Source organism: Athene cunicularia, assembly GCF_003259725.1.
Source record: "Athene cunicularia isolate RWA chromosome 17 unlocalized genomic scaffold, athCun1 chr17_part1, whole genome shotgun sequence".
NCBI classification, from domain to species: Eukaryota; Metazoa; Chordata; class Aves; order Strigiformes; family Strigidae; genus Athene; species Athene cunicularia.
This window is the reverse complement of record NW_020799122.1, coordinates 35,931-53,930: the sequence shown is the minus strand read 5'-3', so window position 1 is coordinate 53,930 and position 18,000 is coordinate 35,931. Positions and strand designations below refer to the sequence as shown.

At 38.1% G+C, this 18,000-nt stretch overlaps 1 protein-coding gene across 9 annotated transcripts in view; it reads left to right on the top strand.

Annotated features, from left to right (window-relative positions):
• The first annotated feature begins 4,642 nt into the window (after positions 1–4,642).
• GARNL3 (GTPase activating Rap/RanGAP domain like 3) overlaps positions 4,643–18,000 on the top strand; it is a 43,853-nt gene continuing 30,495 nt past the window's right edge. For 3 of the 9 annotated variants that reach the window (XR_003399581.1, XM_026860174.1, XM_026860173.1), the window contains exons 1-10: positions 5,750–6,682; positions 9,024–9,098; positions 10,582–10,681; positions 11,109–11,227; positions 12,019–12,083; positions 15,764–15,827; positions 16,088–16,114; positions 16,513–16,588; positions 17,175–17,273; positions 17,829–17,932. Coding sequence is in view for 8 of the 9 variants with exons in the window: in XM_026860174.1 (XP_026715975.1) it covers positions 6,539–6,682; positions 9,024–9,098; positions 10,582–10,681; positions 11,109–11,227; positions 12,019–12,083; positions 15,764–15,827; positions 16,088–16,114; positions 16,513–16,588; positions 17,175–17,273; positions 17,829–17,932 (873 nt within the window). In the remaining variant the exon portion in view is untranslated. Of the gene's footprint in view, positions 6,683–9,023; positions 9,099–10,581; positions 10,682–11,108; positions 11,228–12,003; positions 12,084–13,373; positions 13,851–15,763; positions 15,828–16,087; positions 16,115–16,512; positions 16,589–17,174; positions 17,274–17,828; positions 17,933–18,000 lie in introns of those variants that run through there. The other 6 variants (XM_026860176.1, XM_026860175.1, XM_026860177.1 and 3 more) reach the window with 6 other exon arrangements.

Here is an 18,000-nt window from a genome sequence, read left to right as displayed (position 1 = left end):
GGCCAGACGAGCGTATTCGGCGCCGGCCCCGCAGCTGGTGCCGCGTTAAGCGCTGCCGAGACGGTGACTGCAACGGGGGGAGCCCGCGGGCGGTGCCGTGTGGGCGCGCGGCGCCGCTGCACACTTAACCCCTGCAGCCGCTCCCCTCGCCCCCAGGAAGGGGCTTTCCGTGTCCAACTCCTGAAAGACAAAACTTGTGATTTGACTGGAATCCTAAAAAAGACATGCTTAAATTCAGATAAGGAAATATGTTTAAGCTTGCTTTGTTGTTCAACTCTCAAGGCTGTAGGAGCTTCTGTTGGAATGGAAGGGAGGTGTCCCTCTCTCCCTCACTGCTGTGCGTTTATACGACAGCACCTGTGTTCCAAAACAAATGGGGGAGGGAGGTGGAGCCTACTCTGGGTGCTGTACAGATGTGTATAATATGTTTTTTTTTCAGGTGAATAAAGGCTCATCTGTATTAAAACGCTTTGCAATATAAGTACATTCTAAATTAAACCAAACTGGTCTGAGCTACTGGTAAACTAACCTAAAGTACTTCAGTACTGGCAGTTCACCTTAATAGAATGAAAAGTATTTTAAACCTGGCATAACTGGAGCAGCAGTGTTTTCCTTATGTAGATGATGTCAGGACTGAGGAAGGATGGAATCTAGGGAAGAAAATAAGGATAATGTTAATCACAGTATATTTTTAAAATCAGATTATGTGATGTCATAGAGTTGATGAGTACAAGTCTTGGTGGTGACCAAGAATGGAGAGCCAAAGAGGTATGCAGGCTAGAATTCATTGGGGAACACATGCACTTAGGCAGATAGCATGTTAATGTAACTATGCATAAATTGAGGCTAAGATCCTTAACTTCCATGAAGTTGTCTGTGTAGCATTTATGTTGGTGTAAGATTCTGCTTTAAGTGCTTGATACGAAGCAGATGACAAGTATGATAAGAAGTAGAAGTGTGATATGAAGTAGTTAGGTTGAGAAGAAGCAGAGACAGAGATTAGCTATTGAGTATAATTTTGTTTTTTAAAAGGACTAGTAGTGTGTTTGAAAGTTAGGTATGGTTTAGGTACTTTGAATTGGGATGCAGATGGAGAAGAATATTAATAGTAAGCCACTATTGTTTTAATCAACATTTTCCTCAAATATACTTCTGTTTTTGAAATCGTGAGAGTGTTGTTGGAAAAATACTTTTGATATGAAAGGCTGTGGTTTGTGGTGGACAATGTATTTCCTTAAATTACTGGAATGTAATTTGTGGCGAGGATAGGAGCATAAACCTGTTCTTCATGCTTTTTCTGAGCTTGTCTGTGTTCTCCATCCATATCACATGGTTGAAGAAAACAGATTATTTCTCCCACTGAACTTGCTTGCTCTTGGCGCTCTCTGCATCATTTAACTAATATACCCTGTCTTGCTGCATCTGTGAATCTTTGTACCCTTAGCAGGGATAGATCTTAGGTATTTGGTCTGGAATGGAGTCCTGTGGATTCACCTTACAAGGCATGCATGGATATTATGTTTCTTTTCCACCTCTGTCACCATAGGTGTCTGTGGCTGTGGGATTGCATTGGAGGCTGGCTGTGGTATCACAGTATCTCTTCTCTTTTCAAGACACGCTGAACAGTGGTGCAAAGCCTCTGCCGTTTCCCTTGCAGAATGTGACAGTGCTGTCTCCTTGTTATTTTGTGTATACTGCTGTTGGCTACTGTCTGCATGCTTATCATTGTGTCTATTGTGCAGTGACAGAACTCTGAAGCAGCCCTGCTTGTCTTCTTGTCGTTCTGTGGCCAGCAAAGTTAATGAAATGTCAAACATTAGAGTATGTTGGAGTGCCTCCTAAAGGCAGCTATTTTATGGCTTGTCATTATGGAAATGCTAAAAGAAAAAAATCTAATAACCGTACTGGGATTGTTTAGATCAATTTTTTTTTTTGTCTTTGAGAATCTGAAACAGAGGGTATATTCGTGTGATAGAGAATATGGTTTTGTAGACATCATACCGGTTGTGAAGAGCTTTGTATTTGCAAGTGCAGGTAAACCATAAGTTTGTGTATCAGATGGTCTCCTTCAACATCCTCTCTTTCATGGACCTCGGGGAGTCTTTATGGTGAACCCTTCTTTGGGCTAACTGGCCTCCAGAACTTTCCTAGAAGCAATGCTGAGTACACCTGACAGAATGTGGAGGACAATCATCTTTTCTGTGTTGAGGAAGAAAAGATTTGTGTGGTAGAACCCTAACTTAACTCTGCACCTCACCTTGTCTTTTGTTGTGTCTCCCTGATTGGGAAATGTTACTGCAGTAGTTGTTGGGATGTACCTTAATTAAGATCAGGCCAGTGTATCTTGTCTGCTTTTATTTCTGCCACCATGTTTTGGACATCACTTTCCAGACTTTTTACCTGGGCTGCTGGGCATATACCTTAATATACATTTTGCCTTTTTGAATTTCTCAATGGCTTTCATGTCATGTCCTCCTTTAACTTGATAACCCATATTTTGTTGTGTTAGTGCATTCATATATACCTATATCCATTTCTTAGTTACAAAGTTTGCTATTGAATGCTCTTTCATATTTTATTTTTTAAAGCTTTTTTGTTAGCTACTGACTTTGTTATCTCTATTGCATTAATATGCTCAGATCTCAGCGTGCTTTTCCTGATAGAGTTTGACTTTCACTCAGCTGAAATATAACCAGATTAAGGTATATGACTTAGTTTGTGTGTATGCATATAGTTCTAAAATGTCTTAGTAATTTCCTGGGTTTATCATGAAGGTAATTCATGAGAAGGTATTTTCCTCTAGCTTAATGCATTTTGAGGTTAGCTTTGCCACAAGGTAGAAAGTACTTCAGTTTTACAAACCTCAGCTTGCTTTTTTTCCTGCTTTGTGGAGCTATTGCATGACTGATGAAGGTCTCTAAAAATTATCCAGGTGGAGATGGTTCTGTTCAAAGCACAGTAGGCCAGGTGCTCTTTGTGGTGACTTTCTAATTTGTATAATACTTGTGTTTGGGGTTGTCCAGGTGTCAGACACACAAAACAGTGACCTGGATTTTCCAAGACTTGAAAAGATTTATTATTCTAGTGACTGTTATTGGATTTTTTAATATTTTTTTTAACCGTTCCTTGAATTGTCATCTTACATACATTTCTTCATTTGATCAAAGACTGAATTTCCAGAGCTTGGCGGCAGCAAAACCTCTCTTGACTGCTATTTCCATAACATTCTGCCACCAGTACTGACGGTGACAAGTGTTCATTGATTGGAATTGCTTTTACTGTGGTTTCTAAGGCAACTAGCACACCTAGCCATAAAAATGAATGTTGCAGAATAAAAGTAGCATGCAAGAAAGTCCTAGCCCTACCACAGTTACCTGATTTTTCTGTAAAACATTAATAGAAAAGCCACAGTGCCTTAAAATAGATTGCAAACGAGGCATTCCATTTGTTCTGTGAAGCATCTGCCAAATTTCATGTGTATCTCAAAATGCAGAAACTCAAAAAATTGCATTTGATGCATGACTACTTTTTAGATTTTATCTGAACTTTTCAGATTCTTTCTGAGATGTGGCAAAGGATCACTTTCAGCCCATACAAAACTAAACTTAAGACTTCTTTGTACTATCTGGAAGGGAAAAGAAAATCTGATGTCTTTATTTTTTTGTATAGATGCTAATCTTGAAATACTTTTATGTTGCCGTGTCTTAATAACTGCAGAGAAAATCTTTTAGCCAGATTTACATGTGTTTCCTTCTGAAAGTAAAGATGAGAACTCACGACTAATAGCTTCAAAATTTTTCTTCACTGCAAACCACACTGAATTAAAGTGGTGGTGGTTTTTTTTTTTTTTTTTTTTATACTTCCCTTCAGATGATGGACAAGTGGAAGAAGATTATGCATTTGCAGTAAAATGTAAAACATGCGTAATTTCCTTGTAAACGTCATGTAGGAGTAGGATGAAAAGAGACTGTCCAAATACACTTTGAATGAGCATGTCAATTATTGCTACAAAACCACATAAAGTAGAAGGTAACTGTAAGAAGTTATTTGAGTTGTGCAGCTCACAGGTACATTCAGTCTTTTTACTACTGTGGGCCATCTTCTCTGTGTTACAGGCTCAGAAGGAGCTCTAAGTGTTGTGGTGTGCTACAACTTCTGTGCAACAACGTGGCAGTATTGCATGGCAAGGTTCACTCAAAGGTCCAACAGCAGTAGTGGTAGGTGTATAAAAGTATTGGACACAAAGTCCTCATGGTGTGTGATTGCTTAAGGTTTAAACCTACTTCTGGATGCTCAGACTTCCTGACTTAACAACAGTTTCTTCTCTTGATCTCCATTAAGATTGTTTCATCTTTGTCCAGTTGATAAGGCTCTGAAATTTCTCAGTGTCACAAATGTGAAAAGATTGAGAAGTACTGCTGCAAACTTTGAAAATTCCATCTTTGGGGCATGCTTTTTTCAGGTAGCAACCTGAAGTAGCCTTACTCACTGCCTCATTTTTAATTTATATATCTCTGGGTTTTTAATATTGTTTCTCTTCTCATTTTGTCTCTGTCTACTTTCTGTCCTGCTGTGGGGGGAAAAAAGAGGAGTTATTGTTGTTACTTTCAATTAGAGTACAAGCTGTTAGAACTGTGGGCTCTGAAATACTTACGTCTACAAACAGCACATCGTAAGTAAGATTAAAGTGTAGCTTCTGAGATGACAAGGGATTAGATCAGGACTCAAGCCCAGTTTCTTCTTGTATCACAGACTTTTTCCATCTCTGCTTTGCGGATTCCTGATATGGGAACTAACTGTTTTGCTGGAAAGTATTTCACGCTGATTCTCAGGAAAGTTAAGATTAATAACTGTCCCCAGTCAAACCTAAGTTCACTGTGCAGGCAAGCACAAGCTGAAAGCCAAATCATTATATTTGTGTTTAGGTTATAATGCATCCAACTGAGTGATTGATTTGTAGCTTGTAAAAATTCCAAATCTGGATTAACCTCAGTTCTTGTAGGCAGTTTTCCTCAAGTCACTCTCCTACTGCTGCTGTGGCATGTATGTGTGTGCCCCCATAGGTGTCAGAACACAGACTTCATGGCCTTCAGGGGTCAATCTGGCTTTATATGGTCATTTTAGCTTAGGAAGCAGTCTAGATATGTTTGTGTGATATGGGGTCGGGCTGAAAGGCAACTGACAGAGAAGCACAGGGTATACATTACCAGAAGCAATTGTCTCATCCAAAGATTTTACTCACATGAAGTTAGAAAGGCAGCTCTGTTGTTGTGACAGCTGACATTCCTGCTTAAGTGTGTGGGTCATTTAAAATTACTATTATGGTCATGTTCTTATCCTTCCCCCATAATTTACGTACCGGAAGCAAATACTGGCATAATTTTGGGGAGTTTTAAAGTTTTGTTAGATGTGTCTTGTTTGTGTTGCTTTTCATTGGGTAAAGATGTGAAATCCAAGTGGACAGAACTCAGAAATAGGAATTGTGTTTAATAAATTTTAAGTACATAGAAACACAAATCCAAATAGAAAAGTTGCCTAAAAATTAAAGCATTTTGGACTCCACTGTTACAGTATCTCCTACAGTCAAGTATAAGGATGTTACATTAAAATGGAGATGTTTTGTCTGTTTATCGATGTAACATTGCAATTTACAGTGCTGATAATTCTCAGAAAATTTAATCTCTTACTGCTGGATGGAGGGTTTCTTGGTTTGGATTTTTTTAATTTCCCATTAAAATTAAATGACTTTATTTTTGTTACTGCTGACTGAAGGGTGAACTGTAAGTTTGGAATATAATGGAGGATGATTGAACTGCTAGCCCTGGTACAGACTGGGTAATCAAGATTTATGTGAAATTTGTATCTAGATCTTTATTTATCTTGTATTTGTACCACATATATCCCCATTGCAAAGGCAGGAGGCTTAGCGGTTATAGTTAAGAGACGTTTGCTATCTGTTTTGACCTCATGAAGCACATAGTGATGTGCTTAATGTGTCATGATGGTATGAGGTAATATGTGGTAATGAATATAGATTTTGAATTTCGTATTCTAGGATTACTTTTTCTTGCTTGACAATTTTATCTTTGTTCAGGTTGGTGGGGGAAGCCTATGAAATGCTGTTCTTTCCTTATGCTTTTGAATTAAAATAATTGTTTAATTTTTCTTTGTGTGTAGGCTAAAAAAAGACTGACAAAACAAGTAGCAACATACTAAGCATAAGATTGAGTGTAGTGCAGCTGTCCTGTTCGAAGCATTAAGTTTACTGTTGGTTTTTCTTCCTTTAGAATAAACACAGATTTCAAACATGGTTATAAGCCATCACCTGCTTTTGAACTCTGATCACATCATGACTAAATACTTAATTTAATCATAGCTTTTGCTTCCAGTCAGGACACAGATATTTCTTTTCCTTTGGGGGGTAAGATGAAAACCAGACAGCAATGGCTGCTAGAGATTGTGCACATTGTAAGGAGTGTCCCCTGCAGTAATGAGTTTATGCACTGCGAACCTTGTTCAGCAGGAATGATATTTGGTAATGGCAGGCTGTAGCGTTGCAGGAGATCTAAGGCTAGTTGCCTTGCGTACACTGATGAAGCGTTTCTATTCCAGCTCTGTCTCTGAAGATCTGGGTTGCAGACGTGGAGAGTTTAGCAGAAAGCATTATGGATCTGTGGAGCTTGTAAGTCTACATAGCCTGTCCTTTGATTTTAGCAGCTTATAATGCAGGGCTCAAATCCTTTTCATTTGCAGGTAAAAAAATTGATCTAGTTTGGAAAGTATGCTTTCTAAGCTGGACTTGAAAGTTATAGGGTAATTAAAAGAGGCTTCAGAATAGATATATTAGACCTGTGCTAGAAAATCTTTCTATTACCTTATTAATGAATATTTCATCGTAATGGGACAGGAAGTGCTATATAAATATCGTGTTTAGCCCCAGATGGATATTGAGTCTTTTTTCCTCTTGTAAGCTGAAGATTGCAAAATATTAGGGTTGCATTTGATAAAGTACTTGCAATTACGTGAATTAAAAACTGTGTGCATGCTTGTGTCTGTACTTGTATACGTGTGTATGTGATTTTATGTGTACATGCCTCAGAGTAGTGGGAAAAGGTTTAAAATTGAAATCAGAATAAGGATATTGAAAACTCTTCCCCGAAGTCTGTCAGTTATTTTGCATTTTCTTCAAAGATAAGTTGGCATGTTGTTTTTCTCATATATAAGTTTCTTCTCCGCTGTGAAAATAGCAGTATGTCAACAGTTAAAGTAATGTCACACTCTATACAAGGTGATAATGAAATTACATAAACTTACTATAGGAAAACGGAAGAGGGGAGTGGTAAAGAAACTGAACTCCAGCTCTCTTACTGTGGGAAGAAGTCACTCATTTCCTTCTAGCTATAGTTGTAATTTAAAGTTCTTGGATAGAATATTTATTAATATGCATGTAAATTGGGTGTAAATTAGTAGCTTAGTGGCTGAAAGTTGCATTGCTAGAACACCAGGTATCTTTCTTCTCTTTCCATAGATTCCACATATTAGATGTGGTGTTTTAATCAAAGAAGCAACTGCTTTCTGCTATGAGGGTCTTTCATTACTAGTACTTAGATTCTTTTGCTGGAAGAGAAAAATTTATTGGTAATTATAAATTCACAGTAAGCTCACACAAACGGTCTTGTCTTTTGATTGTTTTTCTTAAAATTCTGCTAGTATTTTATGAAAATGTGTCTTTTTGTCTTTTGGAGTACAAACGTATAAAGGGGCTTGTCCTTTCAGATTTCTAAGTGTATAATATTGAGCCTTTCTTGCTTAATGTTTTCCACAGCAGCATCTCAATTGCTCAATTATCTCCACCTTTTATTTATTACAATGCAGTTGTTTTGTCTCTGTTCTAAACATTTTTTCCCATGTCTTTCCCACTGGTATAATATGACCAGTTTGTCCATATCATTTCTCTTATAGTTCATACAAGGCACCAGGATGTGTTGGAGTTTTTGCTGTGTTAGTTTATTTCTGACATAGCCTGAGATCACTTCAAAGCAAGGAGAAAAGACAACTTAAAATGTTGTGATAACTCTTCCACCAAGTAAAGGGACTGTGTATTATCCTAGAATAACATGGATTGTCAGAGGGAAGCACAGAATTATATACCATTGCATTATTATCCAGATCCCATTTCATAAGTTTGGTATGATATGTGGCAGTCTCATTTTAACAGTTTTGAGAGGAGTAGCATGCAATATCATTGGCTGCATTCTCCTCTTGTGGGGATCCTAAGCAGTGTTGCTGAACACATCAGAATTGTCTTGTCATCCTATGTTTTACTGACTTCTCAAGAGCTTTATTAACAGCAAAGAGAGTTTCAGTGTTCTGGGAAACCCTGGATTCCCTTATAAAAAGACCAGGCAGATCTTTCCAGAGCATTTATGAAACTGTTGAAGTCTTCAGTTGGAAACAAGCTGTATTTTCTGATGTTAATGCTGGAAGCAGACCAGGACATTTCCTGTACCTTATGTTGTTCGGTATCATCGCTATTATGTTTGGAGATTCTTGCTGCTCTCTGTTGCATGAAAACATCAATGAATAAAATGCAGTAAAAGACTGCTAGTCCCAGTAATACTGCCAAACAAGTAGAGTTTTAGGCTTAGCAAGACTGAGAGGACAAGAGTCATCATGTCTGTAAGACCCATTTTTTGGAAAGGAGCAAGCTTCAAAATCAATTTCTGGAAAGCAGGTAAGTCCCTCTGTAGGCTTACTGTGTGTTGGTGCAGCCAAAATCTGAGACAGGAGAACTTCTGGTTAGTACTGAGATCTACCAAAAGAGTGAACGGCTCTCCCACTCATGTCTCCTTAGAGTTATAATTGGGTCATTCCAAATCTGCAGTCAAATCAATAATAGCTGTGCTGATCCCTTCTCTGTGGGTAGTCATATGATGCCTGGGAGAAGAAACTATAGTAAGCTTTGATTACTGATCACATGGCTATTTTTGGAACTAGAACCTCTATCATAAACTCTCTTATAGCTTATATCTAGTGATGCTGATGGAGCCATTCAAAGAGCTGGACGGTTCCGCGTGGAAAACGGCTCCTCTGGTGAGGTAAGTGGCTAAAGATACTCACAGAAATCTGAAAAAAATAATTCAGCTTCAGTTATTCTTCATCACGGAAATATGTATTTGCAGTCATTTACTAAGGAAGAGGACTTGAAAAATGCTAAATAATATGAGAATGTAAGAATCTGAAAGGAGGGAGATGGCGGCTCTTTTCTCCCCAAAGTCTAGCTTAGCTCTTCTTTTAAGAGCATGCAATCTTGACAATTTTTTTTTTTTTTTTTCAAGGGAAAAGCTGGTATTCTGTTTAGTTTTGGTAACGTTTTGCTCACCTGATTATGTTAGAAGAAAAATATCTATCTTATCCTCTCAATAACACTTTGCAGTCCCTATATTACCATTTTATATTTGTTTCCTGGTGATACTGATATGTTCAAACTGACCTTTGTGCTTTTAAGTTTATTCCTTGGTGTGATGAGGAATTCATTTTTTCCTCCTTATTTGTCCTTTGGCAGCTATACTTAGCTTTTTAATCTCCTACTTAAAGATAAGTAGAGCCTGAGAACTCATCCCCACCAGATTCCTGTGCTGTTAAATTTGCAGTGTGTCCCCGCAGCCTCTCCAGTGACACTTAGGTTTCTACTTATCTTTGTTTTTTATCTTACTTTGCAAAAGTTTTTCAACTGTAAATATCATCTTAAAAGAAAGAGCACCTCATATTTTGGAAATATATATAAGGTCTTGGTAAGTTTGTATTGAACTAATACAAGTGAACAGTAAACTTATTACTGGTCATCTGTTTGCATCAGCACTGGCTGCAGAGTTTAAAGCAGTCTAAGTATTCTGCATTGATTCTCTGTGGGGTCATGTTCTGCACACTGTCTTTTTAGTTCAGTTTCTCACAGTTCAAAAGCTGGTTAGCTTGTGTCACAGAATGATTCTCTTGAGTGGGTGATGAATGGCCACATTGTGAATGGATACAGAGAATGGCTTTTCCTCTGCCTATGTCAGTTCTTCGAGGAAGAGAACTTGGCAATTTACCTTGACCAGCCAATCACAGAAATAACACTGAAGAACTTCCAGAGCATGGTCTGGTCTAGCAAGGAGTCCTTGAGAATTATTTTTGGAGAAAATAGAATTTGGAGGCAGAGGATTTTGAGGGTTTTTTAAATTTGATTTTTAAGTTTTAAATACACTGGTCTTCAAATTCCACACTGAAATACCTTCTTTTCAGTGGAAGACTAAGCTATTATCGACAAGAGTGGTGCAATATGAAAAGACTGTAGTTACTTAGAAAAGAAAGAGGGGGGAGAAAAAAAGAAAATGAGAAAATTTAATTTCGGCTGCACAACAACTGACTTCAGAATAATTCTTTGCTTTTTTTAAAAAATGGTATACAGCTAATACTCTTCTGGTGAATCGGCTACTCTTGATTGCCTTTTGCCTATATGATGTTCTCTAATTTTTTAAAATTTTTTTTTTCTCCTCCCCACTCAGCATTTCATCTAACAGTCTCCCAATTCTGTTTCAGAATACAGACTACACTCCGGGTACATGGCACAGAACGGATGTGCATTTGGAAAACCCAGAGTATCATACAAGATGGTATTTCAAGTATTTTTTAGGGAAAGGTAATGATTTTTTTGCGAATGGATTGAAGTTTTGAACAATGAAAATGCAATGTAGCTTTGAATTGCTATTATTTAAATATGGAAAAAAGTATGGTATTAATTTATTCATACATTTTCTGTCCTGTACAGAAAACACATTCTTGTTTCATATGGTTTTAACCTGAAGAGAGAGGATGGGTTTCTGTAAGCAGTGGAACCCCTGCTTTGTTTTGAAACCCTTCTAGGCCTTGAAGGCTATACCTATCTCTTGTTTTGTTTTGATTTTTTTACACATCTGTGTATAAATACGCAATTATGTAGACAAGTATATATTTTTACATGTGGATGCATATGTTTACACATTTATACGTGTTTCTCTGTGTGCGTGTGTGAGCAGGTGTGTGCGTCATCTTTATGGTTGATAATGCTTCTTGTTTTTCCCTAACAGTTCATCAGAATTATATAGGTACAGATGCAGAGAAGAACCCCTTCTTTCTGTCTGTTGTACTGTCTGACCAAAATAATCAGCGTGTTCCTCAATACCATTCAATACTTTGGAGAAAAACAGTAAGAAACAAATATTTAACTGCTGCTCTGACTTGTTTTTTGTTTCCTTGTTTGTTTTGAATATGTTTATCATACACTTTTTTGCTTTCTTCAGGATTTCAGTATTTAATACATATTTTCCATTTTATACAATAAGAACATATAATTCTATCATAGTAAATAAAACTAATCTAGCTTTGTAGATAACATTATACTAAACTTTCTGACAGAAATCCGTGATGCCAAATATTTTTAATTGTTTTTACCTGCAACTCTGTTATTTTTAGAAATGTTGCCTAAATTGTTCTTGATTATGTCCTGTGATCAATTTAGGTGATGACTTTATTTTTAGGATTTTCTTATATAATGTTAAGAAACTAGGCAGGTGTGATACTGGTTTCAGTAATACCGTTTAATGAATTTTTTTTTCACTTTAGATTCCATAAGAGCCTATTATCCAAGCAATTGATTAAAAACTCTCCTGTAAGCATACATGGTTCACTTTTCATTTTTGCTTTGGTTTGGTTTTTAAATAGAAATAGTTTGTAGTTTCTGGTAGTTTCAGCAGCCCTCATACCACATGCCAAGGTGGTCAAAACTAAGTAAAAAAAATTTTGCACCATTCATGAATTTTCACATTCAGGTTTTTTTTTTTTTCCTTTTTTTCCAAACCAGTAGTAAGTATGGCTAAGTAAAACTAGCACGGTTTTATTCTTGATTTTTTTACTTGATTGTTTTTATTAATATCCCTATTTGAATGTACATAAAAAGTCAGTATGTCCTATAATATCTCCTAGCTTTTCTCTTTATAGGGTACCCAGAAAATATGTCTCCCTTACAGCCCCACAAAAACATTATCAGTGAAATCTATATTAAGGTATGTATTTACAAATAAGTTATCAGTTATTTGTCTATATGCCTTTCCTGTAATTCATAGCTTGCATTGCATGATTTTCGTAATAGATTTATAAAGACAGTAGAACCAGGTTTATATTCTTAGTCACTGAAGGCAGCAAAAAGTGGTTTTGAAGCGTGTTCTGGCACGGACAAAGTGACAACTTCAGATGGGGAAAAATTCTTAGCACTTTGTCTTCAGCAGAGGGACTATTTTTGACTTAATTGGAAAACAGGTGCTAAATGAAACTGCAGTGATTGAGAATAAATATATTTTTACATTAGATAAACAGTTGTAAGGCACAGCAGATTTTGACTAGAGAGATGGTTATTATGTGGCCCTATGTCCTGATCCAATGTTGGGGAAGGTTTCGATATGATCTCAAGAGCGAGAGTAAAACACAAACTAGGTGGAATGCCGTCCACCCAAAACAATTTTTATTATTTAATGTGAAGAGTGGTAGCGATAGGACAGAATGGAAGGAAAAGACAGAAATAAAGCAAGCATCCAGAACAGAGTTGCAAGAATAGTCACTGCTGTGGATCCAACAGCGTCCTGTTGGTCCTCAGTCTTCAGTTTTTCGGTGGTGGGTGCACACAAGCAAAGTTCTCTGTTGCCTTTTAAGTTCATCTTATCAACTGATTAGCATATCTTCCCACCTTTAGTTTTTCCTCTGTTCCCACAGTTTTTTGCTGACTTCATGCTTCTTGATCAATCCAAGGTGCAAAGTCATTAGCAGTGCAATCATGGTGTCTGGTGTACACAGCAAGAGTCACAAAGTATTTGTCTTACACAGTGGAGCGAGTGATAAACTTTTGGTTTCACTCAGTCCATGTCCCCCCCATTTGAGGCATATCTAAGGAGTTTGACAATGCAGCTGTAAGGGAGTGAGGGGTGCATCCTTCAATACACTCCCACTTCCTTGGGTGACATTCCTTAGACCACAGCTTGTCCTTGAGGTTTACACACTCACAAGCAAGCTCTGAGACAATCATTTGACATTTCAGTCTCTCTCACCCTATCAGGAGGAAGCAAACAGGGAAGAAATCAAGAATTGTTTCTTCAGTTGATTGTCTCCCTGTAAGTCTCACTGTCGGGAGTGTTATGGTCACTGTCAGTGAAGCCAAGAAAATTCCTCCCAGCCAGAGTTTGTATGGCATGCTTGTCCTCTGTCCTGACTCTTGTGGCAGAAGATAACATAAAGTGGTCAAGCCCAACACAATTTCTATTTCTTTTAACATTATAATCAGCTGAAATGTCAGAAAACCTGTTGGCAAAGTGTTCATCCAAATTTAATCTTCAGTTTTTACTGTCTAATCATGTGGTGTGTTTTCTCAAATCTCTCACTGACATCTTCAAATGCATATCTTGTAAGGATTTTACTTCCTCTAGAAACCCTAAAAAGTGCCTTCATTTACTGAACAGGTAGTGTGTACCAGATAAATGGGCAGTCTGCAAGTCTTCAAAACCTTTGATCTGTATAGAGTATGAGGAAATGTCTCCTGCTTGGTATAATCTAGTCCAGTGGATAACAGTGCCAGTGCTGATGTGAGAGGAGAGTTCTGGGAACAGGGCATGTGTTGTGATGTGAAGTCAGTACCACCTGACCTGGATTTTTCTACAACTGCACAAGATTTCTGATGAGAGGTCCCAAACCACTGAATTTGCCAGAGAGGCTAGCAGGCCACTGAGCCTCACTTCTTAATTCTGATTTCCTGGGATGTGGCTCTGGTTTGGTGTTTCAAGATGGTGAGTTGAAAACACTTCAGATCATCTTCATCGAGATGAGCCAAGTTGTCCCGTCTTCTGACTCCTACAGCACTGGCTTGAAGTGTTCCTAGTTGTCAGTACTACATGCTGTACCTGCATAAGCACCTGATCTTCCATGTCTGCCCACCAATCGCTGAAATATCTCTTCCTAACATCCCTTTCTAACCCACCTCTCCCTCTACTCTCACCTGCATATGCTTTTCAGTCAGACATCCCAGAGGAGAGAAACTTTGTCTTCTGTTAGCTAGGGTCATAAATCTTTTGCTGAAACACCCTCACATGTTCCATCCTGTGATGCTCCAGTATTTTACAGAGTAAAATGCAGGCTTGTTTCAGACCTTGTTCCCCACTTCTCCCAGGCACTGTGCCACCTGCAGTCAGCTGGATAAATGTCATCTCCTTTTGCCCCCTTGGGCTTGGACTAAAATTTCTTTCCTGGCTGTTTTGCTTTTATGGTCCTTGAGCCTTCCCTCAGGCCTGATTGATATTCCTTTGATATTTTACCCTGTTCACAAGCTGGTGTGAATCTAGGTACAGACTGTCTCAAAGAATTTTACTTACATTAATCAATCTGTTTTTTTCTAAATTAATTGGAACATTTTAGTCCATTTCAAAAGGAACTAAAGCAAATCCTGTCTGTGTTGTGATCTAGCATTAGCAATGATGGAAAGGTGCATGAGATCTGACCTTCCTGTTACTTCACTGTGCCCCAGACAGACTGCATTTGGCACTCCATGAGATGCTCTGTGGTTCTGTAAATTAATGCTGGGGAAAAAAAATGGACAAAAATAACAGTAAATGCAGAAATGTGAGTTAGGAGAAAATGCTATAAATTAGATACTTCTGGTTTTTGAAGCAGTTGATCTTGCTTTTTATTTGAATACTTTGTTCTGTTTGTGGATCTTTGGCATATGAATTTGATGCTGAACTGCTCATTTTTTGTTTGACTTGCCTTGAATTATTTTAGGAGAGAAAAAAACCTTAGAAGAGGTTATTGAGTCCTCCTAAAATGCTCTCTGTAATTATGTGTAAATCCAAAGTGAAGGTGATGGAATAAAGCTCTGTGTTTTAGAAGTAAATACAGTACATTTAAACTTGATCTCATGCAGGGTCTCACTAATTTCTGTTTTTAAAATCCAAAATAAGATTAGGAAGCCTTGGAGGTTAATATTATGAAAAAGAAATGGCTATTCCATAGAACATTCACAGAGTCACAGAATCGTCTAGGTTGGAAAAGCCCTTGAAGCTCCTCCAGCCCAACCATGACCCTCACCCTGACCCTTCCCAACTCCCCCAGATCCCTCAGCGCTGGCTCAGCCCGACTCTTCAACCCCTCCAGGGATGGGGACTCCCCCCCTGCCCTGGGCAGCCCATTCCAACACCAAACAACCCTTTCTGCACAGAAATCCTTCCTCAGAGCCAGCCTGACCCTGCCCTGGGCAGCTTGAGGCCATTCCCTCTTGGCCTGGCGCTGGCTCCTTGGCTCCAGAGACTCATCCCCCCTCTCTGCACCCTCCTGACAGGGAGTTGCAGAGGGCCAGGAGGTCTCCCCTCAGCCTCCTCTTCTCCAGACTGAACCCCCCCAGTTCCCCCAGCCGCTCCCCAGCAGACCTGTGCTCCAGACCCTGCCCCAGCTCCGTTGCCCTTCTCTGGCCACGCTTGAGTCATTCAGTGGCCTTTTTGAGGTGGGGGGCCCAAAATTGAACCCACTCAGCGTGGGGTGGCCTCACCAGTGCCGAGCCCAGGGCTCAGATCCCTTCTCTGTCATTCCGTGTAACAGAGGCTCTTTGAACAGTTCCTTTTGTAACCAGTTCTAACTGCAACGAGTTCCTGGTTTAATGTTGAGATGTATACTTGCCCTTCTATAAAGCAATATTTCATTTCCATTTCAGTGCTATGAGTCTTGACAAATTTGAGAAGAGCCCAAGGGAAATTTTTCATCCTGAGATACAAAAGGTAGGAAATTACTTCTTTTTTTGTTTGGTTGTTTTTCTTTATTATTTTCTGGAAACATAAGTCATTAAATATAAATACTACTAGCTTTTTCTTTCAGTAGCAGGATAATAATGATGAGTAGGGTTACATTTTACTACAGAGTAAACTGTCTTTATCAGTTGAACTGACCACTTCTAGAAAATGTAAATATACAGGGATGTTACAGTTTTATTTGCATTATATTTAATACAAGTGTGCTAAAGATATTGTTTTGTTTACAGGATTTATTGGTTCTTGAAGAGCAAGAGGTAAATGTAAACTTAACTGCTCCTGGCTCACAGACCTGTTCAACGAATACATCTTTGTATTTGAAATATTTACACTGACATGCTTGTGACAACTTAGAAATTAATTGCTTATTGCCCTAAAAAAAGTATTTCTTTGCAACATATGAGATTAAAAATAATTTAAAGCACCAACTTAATGTATCATATTAATGGATCACAATTTAGTATATCATAAAATCCATCATCTGTGATCAAAGGTAAATTATTAGGTATCTGCTACTTGAGCATGTACTGGAGTTGATATGAAATGTATATTCCCATGCATAGGATGTATACAAAGAAGTCCTTAGAGAAAACATTATTTTAGGTCTTCTGTTTGATTACCTGTTTATCATGTAATATTTGGGTTTATTTCTCAGGGATCTGTGAATTTTAAATTTGGAGTCCTTTATGCTAAAGATGGGCAGCTTACAGATGATGAAATGTTCAGCAATGGTGGGTTTTTCACTTTTTTTCTTGATTGTTTTATTCATCTGAATAAAAAAAATTAAATAGTGCTTACATATGGAAGACAGAAGGAAGGTGATGTTTATGTGAGCAGTAGTTTTGTTAGATTTTCATGTTTGTGTTGGGTGATAAATTGTGGTGCAGAGTCTTCTATGTCCATAAAAGATTACTGTAGGAAACCTGCTATTACAACTTGGATCATACTGAAATTTCTTTTCTAGAAATAGACTATACAACAGAAGATTTAGAAAATGGAGCAGCTGAAGGAAGCAACTCATGTTATCTGCAAAAAGTCACTGTTGTTTCTAGTTCTTTCACGTTTTTGCAGCATGATCATGTTCTTCTATGCACTTGAACAATGTCTTGGAGTTATTAGCAAAAGAGGTCACTGTCTAATGATGCCTGTTCTGCAAGGCTGGAATACTGTTTCTGTAAAGGTAGAGGCTTGGATGATGTGAGGAGAAACAAATTCAGCTGAAACTTTGGTCCTGGGAGCAGGACCTGTTCCTGTATTATAGGTGTTCTATTATCACATGTGCTTTTCTGTTGTACTGTTTCTCCCTTCCACATGTAGAAACTGGAAGTGAAAGCTTTCAAAGATTTTTGCATCTTTTGGGTGACACAATTACTTTGAAAGGCTGGACAGGCTACAGAGGAGGACTGGACACTAAAAGTAAGAACTCACCTGAATCAAAAGGGGGCTGACTGCAATATAAATGTTTTTGCTTATTGCATGCACATATTATATATATCGTAGAAGTAATACAATCCCTAAAGAGACTTCCTTATGCGCATGCTTAATGCTCTGCTTCACCAGGGAAAAAATCAGATTAGCTTAAATCACTGGTATGGGATGCAGTTGAAGAAAAGTATTTGTATGACCTGTATTATCAAGAAGAATGGTTTCATTTTTTATATTGGAATGGGGTGAAGAATAACCTGACACGTTACTTACTTCATGATAGTACAGCATCATGTCTTGAAGGAACCATATGATTTCAGGGGGCTGGGTGAAGGATGTCACAGGTTTAATTTAATGTGTGAATATGCAGATTAGGTTGCAACTCAGGTTTGAACCCACATAAAACATGCAGCATGGACATTTTCTAAAATGGATCAGAAAAAAGGATGACTAAAGAAGGTTTGGTGGAAGGACCTGAAATATCTTTTGATCTTTAGAAAACTTAAAAGGATATATTCCTGCTGAGAATGTTATCTTCCCTTGCAGATGATACAACAGGAACGTGTTCCATCTATACTGTTTTTCAAGGGCATGAAATTATGTTCCATGTTTCAACCATGCTACCATATTCTAGAGAGAACAAGCAGCAGGTACACGGTTCTTGCTTTCTCTCTCTTTTTTTTTTTTTTTTTTTTTTTCATGATTCGCTCTCATTTTA